At 45.4% G+C, this 18,767-nt stretch overlaps 1 protein-coding gene across 1 annotated transcript in view; it reads right to left on the bottom strand.

Annotated features, from left to right (window-relative positions):
* The window catches only part of LOC137384478 (ras-associating and dilute domain-containing protein-like), a 215,555-nt gene extending 204,644 nt beyond the window's left edge, over window positions 1-10,911 (bottom strand). Inside the window, exons 1-3 of the mRNA XM_068058615.1 lie at window positions 10,793-10,911; window positions 10,249-10,438; window positions 664-978 (exon numbers count right to left, since the gene is read on the bottom strand). Of these exons, the coding sequence (XP_067914716.1) occupies window positions 664-978; window positions 10,249-10,373 (440 nt within the window). The 5' untranslated portion in view covers window positions 10,374-10,438; window positions 10,793-10,911. The remainder of the gene's footprint in view (window positions 1-663; window positions 979-10,248; window positions 10,439-10,792) is intronic.
* Between the last annotated feature and the right edge of the window lie 7,856 nt (window positions 10,912-18,767).

The raw sequence follows: 18,767 nt of genomic DNA, 5'->3' as shown, positions 1-18,767 counted from the left end.
GGGGAGAGCCAACTGTGCAACAGCCCCAACAAACAAATTTCTCTGCAGCACCTGTGGAAGAGCCTGTCACTCCAGAATTGGCCTTTATAGCCACTCCAGGCGCTGCTTCACAAACCACTGACCACCTCCAGGCGCGTATCCATTGTCTCTCGAGATAAGGAGGCCCAAAAGAAAAAAGAAGAAAAAAGACTATTTATATACTTTTGGATGGAATGTTAATCCTGTCCACCCTCCCTGGTGGATGTAAAACATCCCATGCACACAGTCTCAAAGAGCAGGGGATTCTCCCCCAGTGACCTGGGCCCAATGTTCATCCCACAGACAACATTATTATTAACAAAAAACAGATAATTTGATGATTATCACTTTGTTGTCTGTGGGATCTTTCTGTGCACAAATTGGCTGTCACGTTTCCTAAATTACAACAGTGACTACACTGCAAAAGTACTTCAATGGCTGTAAAACAGTTTGGGACGTCTTGAGGTTATGAAAGGCACTATAGAAATGCAGGACTTTCAAGACAAAGCAGAAGGGAATTGGCTAGGGTTTGAAACATGCTGCTCATTGACCATTGTAAAACACTCTTGCCCAAGGCAATTGTCCAGCCCTCTGTCGTCTGCTGAAACGCTAAGCAAAGTATTGAAATGAATGGCAAGTACCAACCTCTCCAGCGCCTCCTTCACCAGCTCCTGTGCGCTGGAGCATGGTGTTGCCAGCACACTCTTGTAGTTTGCACCCGTGCAGATCTCATCCCCAAAGATCTTGAGCACACCGGGGGCTGTGACCTGGGTGGAGAGCTCAGTGGGGTCGTCTGTGGCTGAGTCTCCTCCCTCCTCATTGCCCGATTTCTCGTCCTTGAAGTTGCGGCCCCTGAACACCGTGGCCAGGCCTCTGTTGTGCCGTTTGATCTTACTCCGAGCCGGCTGCCTCACGCCAAAACTTTCGCTCGATTTAAATGTGGTGTCTGACAAACTGGACCTAGAATAAAGAAAGAAACTCTGTGATCACAGCCCTCTCTCCGCTCCAGCAGCCAGACTGAGAACTTGCTGAGATATTCAGCCGCGCAGCACAGGAGGATCCCAGGATCACTGCCCACTTAGCCGATCTCACCTGGAGCAGTGCTTAGAGTGTCACATTGGTGTAGGATGGGGGAGAAATGAGGTCAGACTTGCAGATTTGCCCCACTATCCACTGGCTTCTGTAGGTAACTGTGCACCTGTGGAAGCCTGGAAATGTCTAACCTTTCCAGTTTCTAATTGGTCAATGTCATCCATCAGATTGATATCCAAGGAATGGCCACTCCCTGGTCATTTCTATCCTCAGTCTGCCCTGGTACAAACGATGTGTGGTCTGCCTTGCTTCAGCTACCTCTCACCACTTGCTGAACTGTGGGCTCTGTTTTGTTGGGTAAATATCATTTCACATCACAGTTGTCAGTGCAGCCTCTAAATTGTTGTCAGATTCCCAGATCTGATTTCCCGGACTCCACTTCTGAGTTAATGCAGCAGTCACTCGTTTAGAGCACGCAACACAACCCCCGTGCCCTCTCACTCACATACAGTGCCTTAGAAGCAGACAAGTTACCAGGAGAGGCCTATACTAACCTACTCAACTGTTACACCCAGGCTATATTTGTAACCAAGCCCCATGACCTTCCACTTGGTCCCAAAGGTGAGGGCGTGCCTGGTGCTGCCATCTCAGCGTTATCCTGTGCCCGCTGATTCCGTGCAAACCTTCTGCGTGAGCCAGTGTGTCATCAGCACAATCAGAGCTCCCATTCAGCCTGGCCTTGTCTATGCACTCACACACTCACACACTCACACACTCACACACTCACACACTCACACACTCACACACTCACTCACTCACTCACTCATTCACTCACACATTCACCTCACTCCCTCACACATTCACCTCACTCCCTCACACATTCACCTCACTCCCTCACACATTCACTCCCTCACACATTCACTCCCTCACACATTCACTCCCTCACACATTCACTCCCTCACACATTCACTCCCTCACACATTCACTCCCTCATTCACACATTCACACATTCACTCACTCCCTCATTCACTCACTCCCTCATTCACTCACTCCCTCATTCACTCACTCCCTCATTCACTCACTCCCTCATTCACTCACTCCCTCATTCACTCACTCATTCACTCCCTCATTCACTCCCTCATTCACTCACACACTCACTCACTCACACACTCACTCATTCACTCACTCCCTCATTCACTCATTCACTCATTCACTCACTCCCTCATTCACTCATTCACTCACACACTCACTCACTCACACATTCACTCACTCACACATTCTCTCACTCACACATTCTCTCACTCACACATTCTCTCACTCACACATTCTCTCACTCACACATTCACTCTCACTCACACATTCACTCTCACTCACACATTCACTCTCACTCACACATTCACTCTCACTCACACATTCACTCACTCACACATTCACTCACTCACACATTCACTCTCACTCACACATTCACTCTCACTCACACATTCTCTCACTCACTCTCACTCTCACTCTCACTCTCACTCTCACTCTCACTCTCACACACACTCTCACACACACTCATACACACATTCACATGTTCATACACACACAACTTGTATTCAATTAACTTTTTTAACAAAAACTTGGTCATCACATATAAACTCTTACATAAGCAGGGTATTTACCCACTGAGCCATTGATGAACTGTCCAAGTTGTACTTTCAGTCCCAGCCAACATGACTGGCGATGCAGAGTTGCAGCAAACTGGTGTCCTCACCAGCTCTCTCAGAACACACTGTGCCTGACAGGGAGCCAATCTGCATCCAATTCTGTGTTCAACCTGACCTACGATCTCATGGAGCCTGACTCCCACTTTGTACTTTATTGAAGACGTCAGTACTTGGGAGTTAATCACCCTCCCTGCTGTTTATATAAAAAATAACTAACATTCATATTCTTAACGTCTTGTAAATGACAGGGTCATCTAATCTCAAACTTCACACTCGCACTTTGTTACATCATCTGAGTTCCTCCTGTAATTATCCTGGAATTCAGTATCTGCTGGAATCTCTGTCATCGTCCATTTACCAAACCCTGAGCGTTAGTCAGCAACATTGTTCCAATATTGAAATACATTGTTCAGACAGAGACAGAGACAGAGAGAGAGAGACAGAGAGAGAGAGACAGAGAGAGAGAGACAGAGAGAGAGAGACAGAGAGAGAGAGAGAGAGAGAGACGGGGGGGGAGGGAGGGAGAGACGGGGGGGGAGGGAGGGAGAGAGAGAGAGAGAGGGAGACGGGGAGGGAGGGAGGGAGACGGAGAGAGAGAGGGAGACGGGGAGGGAGGGAGACGGGGAGAGAGAGGGAGGGAGGGAGAGAGACGGAGAGAGAGAGAGAGGGAGAGGGAGGGAGGGAGACGGGGAGAGAGAGAGAGGGAGAGGGAGGGAGGGAGACGGGGAGAGAGAGAGAGAGGGAGAGGGAGGGAGGGAGACGGGGAGAGAGAGAGAGAGAGAGGGAGGGGAGACGGGGAGAGAGAGAGAGAGAGAGGGAGGGAGAGGACGGGGGGGAGAGAGAGAGGGAGGGAGGGAGACGGGGGGGAGAGAGGGAGGGAGGGAGGGAGGGAGACGGGGGGGGGAGAGAGAGAGAGAGAGGGAGGGAGACGGGGGGGCGAGACGGGGGGGAGAGAGGGAGGGAGGGAGACGGGGGGGAGAGAGGGAGGGGGGGAGACGGGGGAGGAAGAGAGGGAGGGAGGGAGACGGGGGGGAGAGAGAGAGAGAGAGAGAGAGAGAGAGGGAGACGGGGGGGGGGGGGGGGGAAGAGGGAGGGATGGAGAGAGAGAGGGACATAGAGACAGACAAGGGGACTGAGATAGACATGGAGACGGAAACAGATGTGGGGTAGGAGCTAGAGTCAGACATGGGGACAGAGACAGACACAGGAATGGAGACAGAGTCAGATTGACAGACTGGCAATTTAAACCCAGCTCACATGTTGGGAAAGGGTGGCTGGGCAGTTAAAAAGCTGCCTGAGATTTATCTGCCCCAATCTGCTGCCTTTCTATGGGTTCTGTTCATAACCTGCTTCTTTGACCAGGCGAGAAACCTGCTAGAAAGGAATGGGGTCTTTAAATAAACAGACCAGCCTTTGATGAGGCTATGTGGAGCTGACAGTCATTTTAACTGTGGTTTGTGTAGCGCAGACTGTCAGAACTCGCTTGGCAAATCATCCTAGTGACAGGAAGAGCCGAGACAGAACAGGTTCCGAAAAGATAATGCAATATTTCCTGGTGAGGCCAAGAGAAGGCAGACTGCTCCAGTAGCCCAGTCTACCCTCCCTTTCCATTCACCTCCTCCCCATTCCCCAGCTATAAACTGAGAGAGGGGAATATGCAGCGAGACCTGGGTGTTCTTGTACACCAGTCGCTGAAGGTAAGCATGCAGGTGCAACAGGCGGTAAAAAAGGCAAATGGTTTGTTGGCCTTCATAGCGAGAGGATTCGAGTACAGGAGCAGGGATGTCTGGCTGCAATTATACAGGGCCTTGGTGAGGCCACACCTGGAATATTGTCTGCAGTTTTGGTCTCCTTATCTGAGGAAGGATGTTCTTGCTATAGAGGGTGTGCAGTGAAGGTTTACCAGACTGATTCCTGGGATGGCGGGACTGACGTATGAGGAGAGATTGAGTCGGTTAGGATTATATTCGCTGGAGTTCAGAAGAGTGAGGGGGATCTCATAGAAACCTATAAAATTCTAACAGGACTTGACAGGGTGGATGCAGGAAGGATGTTCCCGATGGTGGAGGAGTCCAGAACCAGGGGTCATAGTCTAAGGATACAGGGTAAACCTTTCAGGACTGAGATGTGGAGAAATTTCTTCACCCAGAGAGTGGTGAGCCTGTGGAATTCACTACCACAGAAAGCAGTTGAGGCCAAAACATTGTATGTTTCAAAAAGGAGTTAGATACAGCTCTTGGGGTGAAAGGGATCAAAGGGTATGGGGCGAAAAGCAGGAACAGGTTACTGAGTTAGATGATCAGCCATGATCATAATGAATGGCGGAGCAGGCTCGAATGGCCTACTCCTGCTCCTATTTTCTATGTTTCCCCATACTCCCTTCCCTCTCTTCCTTCCCCAGCCCAGGGTTCCCTCCCCCTCCCGATACACCCCTCCCTTCCCCCATTCCCCAGCCTAAGGTTCCCTCCCCCTTCCCTCTCCATCTTCTCTCCTTCCCCCTCCCTCCCCTTCTCACCCAACCCAGTCTCCCTGAAACTCCTCTTTCCCTTTCTCCCGATCTTTTCCGCGCCATCCCCCACTCTTGATCCCCCTCCTTCCACCCCACTCTCTTCTAATCGTTCCCTCCCGACACCGCCACCCCCCCCCCCCCCCCCCAACCCCCAATGTTGCTCTGCTTTCCACTAAGTTCAGGTAGGAGCCCCATACAGACCAGGGCTGAGAGTTAAAATCTGTTGGGCCTCATGATGCGAGAGCCCCCCACCTCCACACGACTCACAGGCCCAAGTGAAATTCAGCCTGAGCAAGTGAGAGGGAGTCAGAGAGAAAGAGACAGCAATGGAGAGAAAGATAGAGAGACAGAGAAATGGAGGGAGGTAGAGGTGACAGAAAAGAATTGAAAAGACGGGTAAAGAGGAAGAAAAGGAGAGATGGAATGAGTGTGAAACTTCAACTCAGAACAGGAGAAAGAGGAGGAAGTAGACAGGAAAAGAGCAATCAATATCATTTTAAGTATAATTTCTTTTGCTATCCAGTCACAGTACGAGTGCAAATGACACTGTCCCCATGACTAACCAGCTAGATCTAGTCTGACTGCTAATAGATCAGTGATCACTGAGTGAGGAATAGAAGAAAATGAACTCGATTCTTACCAAGACGCCAGGTGCTGTTTGGTTTTGTGAGTGACCAGCTCAAACATCTTCCTGCTAGTCTGTACCTGCTGCTCTGGTTGGACTCAGTCAACTGGATAATCCTGAAGCAGCTGAGTGTTACAGAAGAGGCTGCGAATGGCTGATCATTGTGACAGGTTCCTGGGCACAGCCCTAATATGCTGTAAAACGTCTTATTTGAGTGACGTAACACCAGGACAAGTCACAACATAAACATTCACCTGAACTTATTGTGCAACAAGTTAAACATTAGAAAATATACAGGACAGCAAGGCCTTTCAGGTCCTCCTCTCCTATCCTTCTCAGGACACTGAGCTCCAGGGACACTGGCCACATGCAGATCCTCTCACCCAGGCAGACAGCGTCCCGAGGTATCGAATTCCAGTGAGACTGGGAGCCCCACACCAGCTCACTGAGTAAATGCACTGCCTGCTATGAGACTGAGCCACATGGTGCAGGATGGGCCTTGGTACAACCTTCACTCACTGCTCAGTTCACTGAGCTCCACTGGGAAGAGGAGGTGTATGGGGGGGAGGGGGTGTTTGGGGGTAGCACTTGGACCAGAAGTACTGGGCCAGGATTCCCGGTCCTCATCCCTGTCCAGTGACCAATGCTCCAGGGCAAACTGCAGTTGGTTGGTATTGCTTTCATGGTCGAATAACCTGTTTTTATCTCTGTCATTTCCACACCTTCAGGAGAGAAGGGGACCCGTACCCCAGTGAGAGTCAGCGCCTGTAGGAGAGGAGGGGACCCGCAACCCCAGTGAGAGTCAGCACCTGTAGGAGAGGAGGGGACCCGCACCCCAGTGAGAGTCAGTGCCTTCAGGAGAGGAGGGGACCCGCACCCCAGTGAGAGTCAGCGCCTTCAGGAGAGGAGGGGACCCGCACCCCAGTGAGAGTCAGCACCTTCAGGAGAGGAGGGGACCCGCACCCCAGTGAGAGTCAGCACCTTGAGGAGAGGAGGGGACCCGCACCCCAGTGAGAGTCAGCACCTTCAGGAGAGGAGGGGACCCGCACCCCAGTGAGAGTCAGCACCTTCAGGAGAGGAGGGGACCCGCACCCCAGTGAGAGTCAGCACCTTCAGGAGAGGAGGAGAACCGCACCCCAGTGAGAGTCAGTGCCTTCAGGAGAGGAGGGGACCCGCACCCCAGTGAGAGTCAGCGCCTGTAGGAGAGAAGGGGACCCGCACCCCAGTGAGAGTCAGCGCCTGTAGGAGAGGAGGGGACCCGCACCCCAGTGAGAGTCAGCGCCTTCAGGAGAGGAGGGGACCCGCACCCCAGTGAGAGTCAGCGCCTTCAGGAGAGGAGGGGACCCGCACCCCAGTGAGAGTCAGCGCCTTCAGGAGAGGAGGGGACCCGCACCCCAGTGAGAGTTAGTGCCTGTAGGAGAGGAGGGGACCCGCACCCCAGTGAGAGTCAGTGCCTTCAGGAGAGAGCAGGTTGTATTGTAGGAAAGAGATAAAATAGATATGAAACCCAATCGTGTACAACTTTGTTGATAGAAACACAAACTCTCCTAGTTTAGTGCCATTGACTCCTGATGAATAACTTTTAGATACAAAATAACAGAGATGACCTCTCCCAGTCCCCAGACTCTCCCTTCTTCTCTGTCTAAACAAAGTGTAAGTGAGAGAGGGAATCACTGAGACTGGTTGCTGGTTAATGATTAGACTCAGTGATTTGGTCAGAGTATGCTAGCTGATGCCTGAGTGCCAGCATGTTGACATATGCTCTACTCCAGAAAGCTACTTATTAGAGGATAATGCTGGAGCCAAACTTTACTCAGTCTTGCATTTATTTTACAAAGTAAAAAGATTACAAACATGCAGCTCCTCACTCAAACCTTCACCCAGTTTCACTAAGTGTCTCATATTTACTCAAGTAAGACCCTAACTAACACCCTCCACCTGCATATGATTAAATACAATTAACAACATAGAGAGCAGCTTTTACCTCTATCCTGGGCAGACTCAATTCTCACAACATTCCCTAGACCAGGGTCTGCAAACTGTGGTTCCAGAGTCACATGGGTCTCATTAAGGACTCATGTGTGGTTCCCAAACTTGATCGATTAGACCTATTTTTTTCTCATTATCAAATCTGTGAAAACCTTTAATTGTTGTCGATAATCAAATGCCCCCTTTCCTTGGTATTAATACATGTACGTTAATGAGCATCAGTAAAAAAGTGTTGCATAGAATTCCATGAATGTTGACATTTGAGTATTGCAGCTCTTAAGATATTGCATTTTTGACTAAATTTTTTAAATGGCTCTGCTTGTTATTAAGATTGCTGAACCCTGGTATTGACAGTCAAAATAGGGAGGAGGGGTTGTTGCTAGAGTCTGAGTTTAAACAAATCACTGGCTCCAATTTAATATAATCCAGATTGACAAACAAAACTCTTTTCAGTGCCTGGGCAACAAAAACTGCCAACTCTCCTGCCTCTCCCTGCTCTGTACCAGAACTCCTTAACACAAATCTGGGGAAAGGTCCTGCCTTTCAATGCTCTATTTCTGGTCAGTCTCCATTGCACTCAGGACATGTGACTGGATCTCTCCTAATCCAACCCCAACATTCCCTCATACACATTCCCATTCTCGGTCACACAGAGAAAAGCACAGTACATTCATGTAATACAAATCAATCCAGTGCAAACAGATGGCTACTAGCTAAAAAAAAAACCTTCTCAGACTATTTCATGCTGTCTCTCTACTTCCATTTCACTTGAATTATATCATTCTCCTCATCTCTTATATTCTCTCTCTCTCTCTCCCCCTCCATTCTTTCATTATTTCTCTCCTGTCTCTCTTCACCCTAACTATTTCTTTCTGCCTTTCTGTTCTGTTTCTCTGTCTCCAGTTTCTCTCTCTGTTCCCAGTTTCTCTGTCACTCTGTTCCCAGTTTCTCTCTCTCTCTCTATTCCCAGTTTTTCTCTGTCTATTCCCAGTTTCTCTCTATGCCCAGTTTCTCTCTCTCTCTCTATGCCCAGTTTCTCTCTCTCTCTCGCTCTCTCTATTCCCAGTTTCTCTCTCTCTCTCTCTATTCCCAGTTTCTCTCTCTCTCTCTCTCTCTCTCTCTCTCTCCCTATACCCAGTTTCTCTCTCTCTCTCTCTCTCCCTATACCCAGTTTCTCTCTCTCTCTCTCTCTCTCTCTCTCTCTCTCTCTCCCTATACCCAGTTTCTCTCTCTCTCTCTCTCTCTCTCTATTCCCAGTTTCTCTTCTCTCTCTCTCTCTCTATTCGCCGTTTTTCTCTCTCTCTCTATTCCCAGTTTCTCTCTCTCTCCCTATTCCCAGTTTCTCTCTCTCTCTCTCTATGCCCAGTTTCTCTCTCTCTCTCTATGCCCAGTTTCTCTCTCTCTCTCGCTCTCTCTATTCCCAGTTTCTCTCTCTCTCTCTCTATTCCCAGTTTCTCTCTCTCTCTCTCTCTCTCTCCCTATACCCAGTTTCTCTCTCTCTCTCTCTCTCTCTCCCTATACCCAGTTTCTCTCTCTCTCTCTCTCTCTCTATTCCCAGTTTCTCTCTCTCTCTCTCTATTCGCCATTTTTCTCTCTCTCTCTATTCCCAGTTTCTCTCTCTCTCCCTATTCCCAGTTTCTCTCTCTCTCTCTCTATGCCCAGTTTCTCTCTCTCTCTATTCCCAGTTTCTCTCTCTCTCTCACTCCCTATTCCCAGTTTCTCTCTCTCCCTATTCCAGTTTCTCTCTCTCTCTCTCTATGCCCAGTTTCTCTCTCTCTCTCACTCCCTATTCCCAGTTTCTCTCACTCCCTATTCCCAGTTTCTCTCTCTCTCTCTCTCCCTATTCCCAGTTTCTCTCTCTCTCTCTCTCCCTATTCCCAGTTTCTCTCTCTCTCTCTATTCCCAGTTTCTCTCTCTCTCTCTATTCCAGTTTCTCTCTCTCCCTATTCCCAGTTTCTCTCTCTCCCTATTCCCAGTTTCTCTCTCTCTCTCTCTCTATGCCCAGTTTCTCTCTCTCTCTCACTCCCTATTCCCAGTTTCTCTCACTCCCTATTCCCAGTTTCTCTCTCTCTCTCTCTCCCTATTCCCAGTTTCTCTCTCTCTCTCTCTCTCTATTCCCAGTTTCTCTCACTCCCTATTCCCAGTTTCTCTCTCTCTCTCTCCCTATTCCCAGTTTCTCTCTCTCTCTCTCTCTCTATGCCCAGTTTCTCTCTCTCTCTCTATTCCCAGTTTCTCTCTCTCCCTATTCCCAGTTTCTCTCTCTCTCTCTATGCCCAGTTTCTCTCTCTCTCTCTCTATTCCCAGTTTCTCTCTCTCTCTCTCTCTCCCTATTCCCAGTTTATCAGTGTTGGTTGAGTCTTGTTACTTACAGCAGGGATCCGTTGCTGTGTTTCCTGCCCAGCCTGGCCAGTCTCCTTTTGGGTGAATTGATCAGTAAACCCACGGGGAAGTTGAGGCTTTGCCGGGAGAAGCTGCTCCGCTCTCCGGACAACATGGTCCAGCTTTCTCCTTACTCCTGGCCGGCTCTCCGGAGCCGCTCCTCCGCCAGCATTCCCGGAGCTGCAACAAGAGTGGGAGATCAGGGGGATCCCGGGCAGGGCACCGCTCCTCTCCCTCCCTCCTTCCCTCTCCCTCCTTCCCTCTCCCTCCTTCCCTCTCCCTCCTTCCCTCTCCCTCCCTCCCTCTCCCTCCTTCCCTCCCCCTCCCTCCCTCTCCCTCCCTCCCTCTCCCTCCCTCTCCCTCCCTCCCTCTCCCTCCCTCTCCCTCCCTCCCTCTCTCCTCTCTCTAACCCTCTCTATCACTCCCTCAATTACTCTCCCTCAATCCCTCTCTCTCACCCCCCCCCCCCCCACCTCCCTCTCCCTCTCTCGATCAGCTGCTCCCAAGACCTCAGCACAATCCTTTTCCAATTGCCTTGGGAAGAGATTCGGCTCCTTTTCCAGTTCCAGTTGCTATTTTTCCCACTTGCTGGCGTTCTCAATCAGTTTGCTTTTCCCTTTCGCGAAACGTCCTCAAACTTGAACAAACTTTCCCGTTAGTTTGAATCCGAGTGGGGAGGAAGCACAGAGACACCAAGTGGTGACTTTAACAGGACTTCACAGAGTCAGGCTGTTAAACCCAGGAGAGAATCACAAATTAAACCCAGGAGAGAATCACAAATTAAACCCAGGAGAGAATCACAAATTAAACCCAGGAGAGAATCACAAATTAAACCCAGGAGAGAATCACAAATTAAACCCAGGAGAGAATCACAAATTAAACCCAGGAGAGAATCACAAATTAAACCCAGGAGAGAATCACAAATTAAACCCAGGAGAGAATCACAAATTAAACCCAGGAGAGAATCACAGATTAAACCCAGGAGAGAATCACAGATTAAACCCAGGAGAGAATCACAAATTAAACCCAGGAGAGAATCACAAATTAAACCCAGGAGAGAATCACAAATTAAACCCAGGAGAGAATCACAAATTAAACCCAGGAGAGAATCACAAATTAAACCCAGGAGAGAATCACAAATTAAACCCAGGAGAGAATCACAAATTAAACCCAGGAGAGAATCACAGATTAAACCCAGGAGAGAATCACAAGTTAAACCCAGGACTGAATCACAAATTAAACCCAGGACAGAATCACAAATTAAACCCAGGACAGAATCACAGATTAAACCCAGGAGAGAATCACAAGTTAAACCCAGGACTGAATCACAGATTAAACCCAGGAGAGAATCACAACTTAAACCCAGGAGAGAATCACAGATTAAACCCAGGAGAGAATCACAGATTAAACCCAGGAGAGAATCACAAATTAAACCCAGGACAGAATCACAGATTAAACCCAGGACTGAATCACAGATTAAACCCAGGAGAGAATCACAAGTTAAACCCAGGACTGAATCACAAATTAAACCCAGGAGAGAATCACAGATTAAACCCAGGAGAGAATCACAAATTAAACCCAGGAGAGAATCACAAATTAAACCCAGGAGAGAATCACAAGTTAAACCCAGGACAGAATCACAAATTAAACCCAGGACAGAATCACAAATTAAACCCAGGACAGAATCACAGATTAAACCCAGGACAGAATCACAGATTAAACCCAGGAGAGAATCACAAATTAAACCCAGGTTAGAATCACAAATTAAACCCAGGAGAGAATCACAAATTAAACCCAGGACAGAATCACAAATTAAACCCAGGACAGAATGAGAAATTAAACCTCGGAGAGAATCACAATTTAAACCCTGGAGAGAATCACAAATTAAACCCAGAAGAGAATCACAAATTAAACCCAGGACAGAATCACAAATTAAACCCAGGATAGATGCACAAATGAAACCCAGGAGAGAATCACAGATTAAACCCAGGAGAGAATCACAAATTAAACCCAGGAGAGAATCACAAATTAAACCCAGGACAGAATCACAAATTAAACCCAGGATAGATGCACAAATGAAACCCAGGAGAGAATCACAGATTAAACCCAGGAGAGAATCACAAATTAAACCCAGGAGAGAATCACAAATTAAACCCAGGAGAGAATCACAAATTAAACCCAGGAGAGAATCACAAATTAAACCCAGACAGAATCACAGATTAAACCCAGGGGAGAATCACAAATTAAACTCAGGTTAGAATCACAAATTAAACCCAGGAGAGAATCACAGATGAAACCCAGGAGAGAATCACAGATTAAACCCTGGAGAGAATCACAAATTAAACCCAGGAGAGCATCACAAATTAAACCCAGGACAGAATCACAAATTAAACCCAGGAGAAAATCGCAGTTTAATCCCAGGAGAGAATCGCAGATTAAACCCAGGAGAGAATCACAAATTAAACCCAGGAGAGAATCACAAATTAAACCCAGGACTGAATCATAAATTAAACCCAGGACAGAATCACAAATTAAACCCAGGACAGAATCACAAATTAAACCCAGGAGAGAATCACAAATTAAACCCAGGACAGAATCACAAATTAAACCCAGGAGAGAATAACAAATTAAACCCAGGAGAGAATCACAAATTAAACCCAGGACAGAATCACAAATTAAACCCAGGACTGAATCACAGATTAAACCCAGGAGAGAATCACAAGTTAAACCCAGGACTGAATCACAAACTAAACCCAGGACAGAATCACAAATTAAACCCAGGATAGATGCACAAATGAAACCCAGGAGAGAATCACAGATGAAACCCAGGAGAGAATCACAGATGAAACCCAGGAGAGAATCACAAATTAAACCCAGGAGAGCATCACAAATTAAACCCAGGACAGAATCACAAATTAAACCCAGGAGAAAATCGCAGTTTAATCCCAGGAGAGAATCGCAGATTAAACCCAGGAGAGAATCACAAATTAAACCCAGGAGAGAATCAAAAATTAAACCCAGGACTGAATCACAAATTAAACCCAGGACAGAATCACAAATTAAACCCAGGACAGAATCACAAATTAAACCCAGGAGAGAATCACAAATTAAACCCAGGATAGAATCACAAATTAAACCCAGGAGAGAATCACAAATTAAACCCAGGAGAGAATCACAAATTAAACCCAGGACAGAATCACAAATTACACCCAGGACTGAATCACAGATTAAACCCAGGAGAGAATCACAAGTTAAACCCAGGACTGAATCACAAATTAAACCCAGGAGAGAATCACAAATTAAACCCAGGAGAGAATCACAAATTAAACCCAGGAGAGAATCACAAGTTAAACCCAGGACTGAATCACAAATTAAACCCAGGAGAGAATCACAAATTAAACCCAGGAGAGAATCACAAGTTAAACCCAGGACTGAATCACAAATTAAACCCAGGAGAGAATCACAGATTAAACTCAGGGGAGAATCACAAATTAAACTCAGGTTAGAATCACAAATTAAACCCAGGAGAGGATCACAGATTAAACCCAGGGGAGAATCACAAATTAAACTCAGGTTAGAATCACAAACTAAACCCAGGACAGAATCACAAATTAAACCCAGGATAGATGCACAAATGAAACCCAGGAGAGAATCACAGATGAAACCCAGGAGAGAATCACAGATTAAACCCTGGAGAGAATCACAAATTAAACCCAGGAGAGCATCACAAATTAAACCCAGGACAGAATCACAAATTAAACCCAGGAGAAAATCGCAGTTTAATCCCAGGAGAGAATCGCAGATTAAACCCAGGAGAGAATCGCAGATTAAACCCAGGAGAGAATCACAAATTAAACCCAGGACTGAATCATAAATTAAACCCAGGACAGAATCACAAATTAAACCCAGGACAGAATCACAAATTAAACCCAGGAGAGAATCACAAATTAAACCCAGGACAGAATCACAAATTAAACCCAGGAGAGAATAACAAATTAAACCCAGGAGAGAATCACAAATTAAACCCAGGACAGAATCACAAATTAAACCCAGGACTGAATCACAGATTAAACCCAGGAGAGAATCACAAGTTAAACCCAGGACTGAATCACAAATTAAACCCAGGAGAGAATCACAAATTAAACCCAGGAGAGAATCACAAATTAAACCCAGGACAGAATGAGAAATTAAACCCAGGAGAGAATCACAGATTAAACCCAGAAGAGAATCACAAATGAAACCCAGGAGAGAATCACAAATTAAACCCAGGAGAGAATCACAGATTAAACCCAGGAGAGAATCACAAATTAAACCCAGGAGAGAATCACAAATTAAACCCAGGACAGAATCACAAATTAAACCCAGGACTGAATCACAGATTAAACCCAGGAGAGAATCACAAGTTAAACCCAGGACTGAATCACAGATTAAACCCAGGAGAGAATCACAAGTTAAACCCAGGACTGAATCACAAATTAAACCCAGGAGAGAATCAGAGATTAAACCCAGGAGAGAATCACAGATTAAACCCAGGAGAGAATCACAAATTAAACCCAGGAGAGAATCACAAATTAAACCCAGGAGAGAATCACAAATTAAACCCAGGAGAGAATCACAAATTAAACCCAGGAGAGAATCACAAATTAAACCCAGGAGAGAATCACAAGTTAAACCCAGGACAGAATCACAAATTAAACCCAGGACAGAATCACAGATTAAACCCAGGACAGAATCACAAATTAAACCCAGGAGAGAATCACAAATTAAACCCAGGTTAGAATCACAAATTAAACCCAGGAGAGAATCACAAATTAAACCCAGGACAGAATCACAAATTAAACCCAGGACAGAATGAGAAATTAAACCTCGGAGAGAATCACAATTTAAACCCTGGAGAGAATCACAAATTAAACCCAGAAGAGAATCACAAATTAAACCCAGGACAGAATCACAAATTAAACCCAGGAGAGAATCACAAATTAAACCCAGGAGAGAAACACAAATTAAACCCAGGAGAGAATCACAAATTAAACCCAGGAGAGAATCACAAATTAAACCCAGGAGAGAATCACAAATTAAACCCAGGAGAGAATCACAAATTAAACCCAGGACAGAATCACAAATTAAACCCAGGAGAGAATCACAAATTAAACCCAGGAGAGAATCACAAATTAAACCCAGGACAGAATCACAAATTAAACCCAGGACAGAATCACAAATTAAACCCAGGACAGAATCACAAATTAAACCCAGGACAGAATCACAAATTAAACCCAGGAGAGAATCACAAATTAAACCCAGGAGAGAATCACAAATTAAACCCAGGACAGAATCACAAATTAAACCCAGGACAGAATCACAAATTAAACCCAGGAGAGAATCACAAATTAAACCCAGGAGAGAATCACAAATTAAACCCAGGAGAGGATCACAGATTAAACCCAGGAGAGAATCACAAATTAAACCCAGGATAGATGCACAAATGAAACCCAGGAGAGAATCACAGATTAAACCCAGGAGAGAATCACAAATTAAACCCAGGATAGATGCACAAATGAAACCCAGGAGAGAATCACAGATTAAACCCAGGAGAGAATCACAAATTAAACCCAGGATAGATGCACAAATGAAACCCAGGAGAGAATCACAGATTAAACCCAGGAGAGAATCACAAATTAAACCCAGGATAGATGCACAAATGAAACCCAGGAGAGAATCACAGATTAAACCCAGGAGAGAATCACAAATTAAACCCAGGATAGATGCACAAATGAAACCCAGGAGAGAATCACAGATTAAACCCAGGAGAGAATCACAAATTAAACCCAGGAGAGAATCACAAATTAAACCCAGACAGAATCACAGATTAAACCCAGGGTAGAATCACAAATTAAACCCAGGAGAAAATCACAAACTAAACCCAGGACAGAATCACAAATTAAACCCAGGATAGATACACAAATGAAACCCAGGAGAGAATCACAAATTAAACCCAGGAGAGCATCACAAATTAAACCCAGGACAGAATCACAAATTAAACCCAGGAGAAAATCACAGTTTAATCCCAGGAGAGAATCGCAGATTAAACCCAGGAGAGAATCACAAATTAAACCCAGGAGAGAATCACAAATTAAACCCAGGACTGAATCATAAATTAAACCCAGGATAGAATCACAGATTAAACCCTGGAGAGAATCACAAATTAAACCCAGGAGAGAATCACAAATTAAACCCAGGAGAGAATCACAAATTAAACCCAGGGCCGAATGAGAAATTAAACACAGGAGAGAATCACAAATTAAACCCAGGACAGAATCACAAATTAAACCCAGGATAGATGCACAAATGAAACCCAGGAGAGAATCACAGATTAAACCCAGGAGGGAATCACAAATTAAACCCAGGACAGAATCACAAATTAAACCCAGGAGAGAATCACAAATTAAACCCAGGACAGAATCACAAATTAAACCCAGGAGAAAATCACAGTTTAATCCCAGGAGAGAATCGCAGATTAAACCCAGGAGAGAATCACAAATTAAACCCAGGAGAGAATCACAAATTAAACCCAGGACAGAATCACAAATTAAACCCAGGAGAGAATAACAAATTAAACCCAGGAGAGAATCACAAATTAAACCCAGGACAGAATCACAAATTAAACCCAGGACTGAATCACAGATTAAACCCAGGAGAGAATCACAAGTTAAACCCAGGACTGAATCACAAATTAAACCCAGGAGAGAATCACAAATTAAACCCAGGAGAGAATCACAAATTAAACCCAGGACAGAATGAGAAATTAAACCCAGGAGAGAATCACAGATTAAACCCAGAAGAGAATCACAAATGAAACCCAGGAGAGAATCACAAATTAAACCCAGGAGAGGATCACAGATTAAACCCAGGAGAGAATCACAAATTAAACCCAGGATAGATGCACAAATGAAACCCAGGAGAGAATCACAGATTAAACCCAGGAGAGAATCACAAATTAAACCCAGGATAGATGCACAAATGAAACCCAGGAGAGAATCACAGATTAAACCCAGGAGAGAATCACAAATTAAACCCAGGATAGATGCACAAATGAAACCCAGGAGAGAATCACAGATTAAACCCAGGAGAGAATCACAAATTAAACCCAGGATAGATGCACAAATGAAACCCAGGAGAGAATCACAGATTAAACCCAGGAGAGAATCACAAATTAAACCCAGGATAGATGCACAAATGAAACCCAGGAGAGAATCACAGATTAAACCCAGGAGAGAATCACAAATTAAACCCAGGAGAGAATCACAAATTAAACCCAGACAGAATCACAGATTAAACCCAGGGTAGAATCACAAATTAAACTCAGGTTAGAATCACAAATTAAACCCAGGAGAGAATCACAAACTAAACCCAGGACAGAATCACAAATTAAACCCAGGATAGATACACAAATGAAACCCAGGAGAGAATCACAAATTAAACCCAGGAGAGCATCACAAATTAAACCCAGGACAGAATCACAAATTAAACCCAGGAGAAAATCACAGTTTAATCCCAGGAGAGAATCGCAGATTAAACCCAGGAGAGAATCACAAATTAAACCCAGGAGAGAATCACAAATTAAACCCAGGACTGAATCATAAATTAAACCCAGGATAGAATCACAGATTAAACCCTGGAGAGAATCACAAATTAAACCCAGGAGAGAATCACAAATTAAACCCAGGAGAGAATCACAAATTAAACCCAGGGCCGAATGAGAAATTAAACACAGGAGAGAATCACAAATTAAACCCAGGACAGAATCACAAATTAAACCCAGGATAGATGCACAAATGAAACCCAGGAGAGAATCACAGATTAAACCCAGGAGGGAATCACAAATTAAACCCAGGACAGAATCACAAATTAAACCCAGGAGAGAATCACAAATTAAACCCAGGACAGAATCACAAATTAAACCCAGGAGAAAATCACAGTTTAATCCCAGGAGAGAATCGCAGATTAAACCCAGGAGAGAATCACAAATTAAACCCAGGAGAGAATCACAAATTAAACCCAGGACAGAATCACAAATTAAACCCAGGAGAGAATAACAAATTAAACCCAGGAGAGAATCACAAATTAAACCCAGGACAGAATCACAAATTAAACCCAGGACTGAATCACAGATTAAACCCAGGAGAGAATCACAAGTTAAACCCAGGACTGAATCACAAATTAAACCCAGGAGAGAATCACAAATTAAACCCAGGAGAGAATCACAAATTAAACCCAGGACAGAATGAGAAATTAAACCCAGGAGAGAATCACAGATTAAACCCAGAAGAGAATCACAAATGAAACCCAGGAGAGAATCACAAATTAAACCCAGACAGAATCACAGATTAAACCCAGGGGAGAATCACAAATTAAACTCAGGTTAGAATCACAAATTAAACCCAGGAGAGAATCACAGATGAAACCCAGGAGAGAATCACAAATTAAACCCAGGAGAGCATCACAAATTAAA

Source organism: Heterodontus francisci, chromosome 26 (genome assembly GCF_036365525.1).
Source record: "Heterodontus francisci isolate sHetFra1 chromosome 26, sHetFra1.hap1, whole genome shotgun sequence".
NCBI classification, from domain to species: domain Eukaryota; kingdom Metazoa; phylum Chordata; class Chondrichthyes; order Heterodontiformes; family Heterodontidae; genus Heterodontus; species Heterodontus francisci.
Note: the sequence above shows the minus strand (reverse complement) of the source record. Positions and strands in the feature narration are given on the sequence as shown.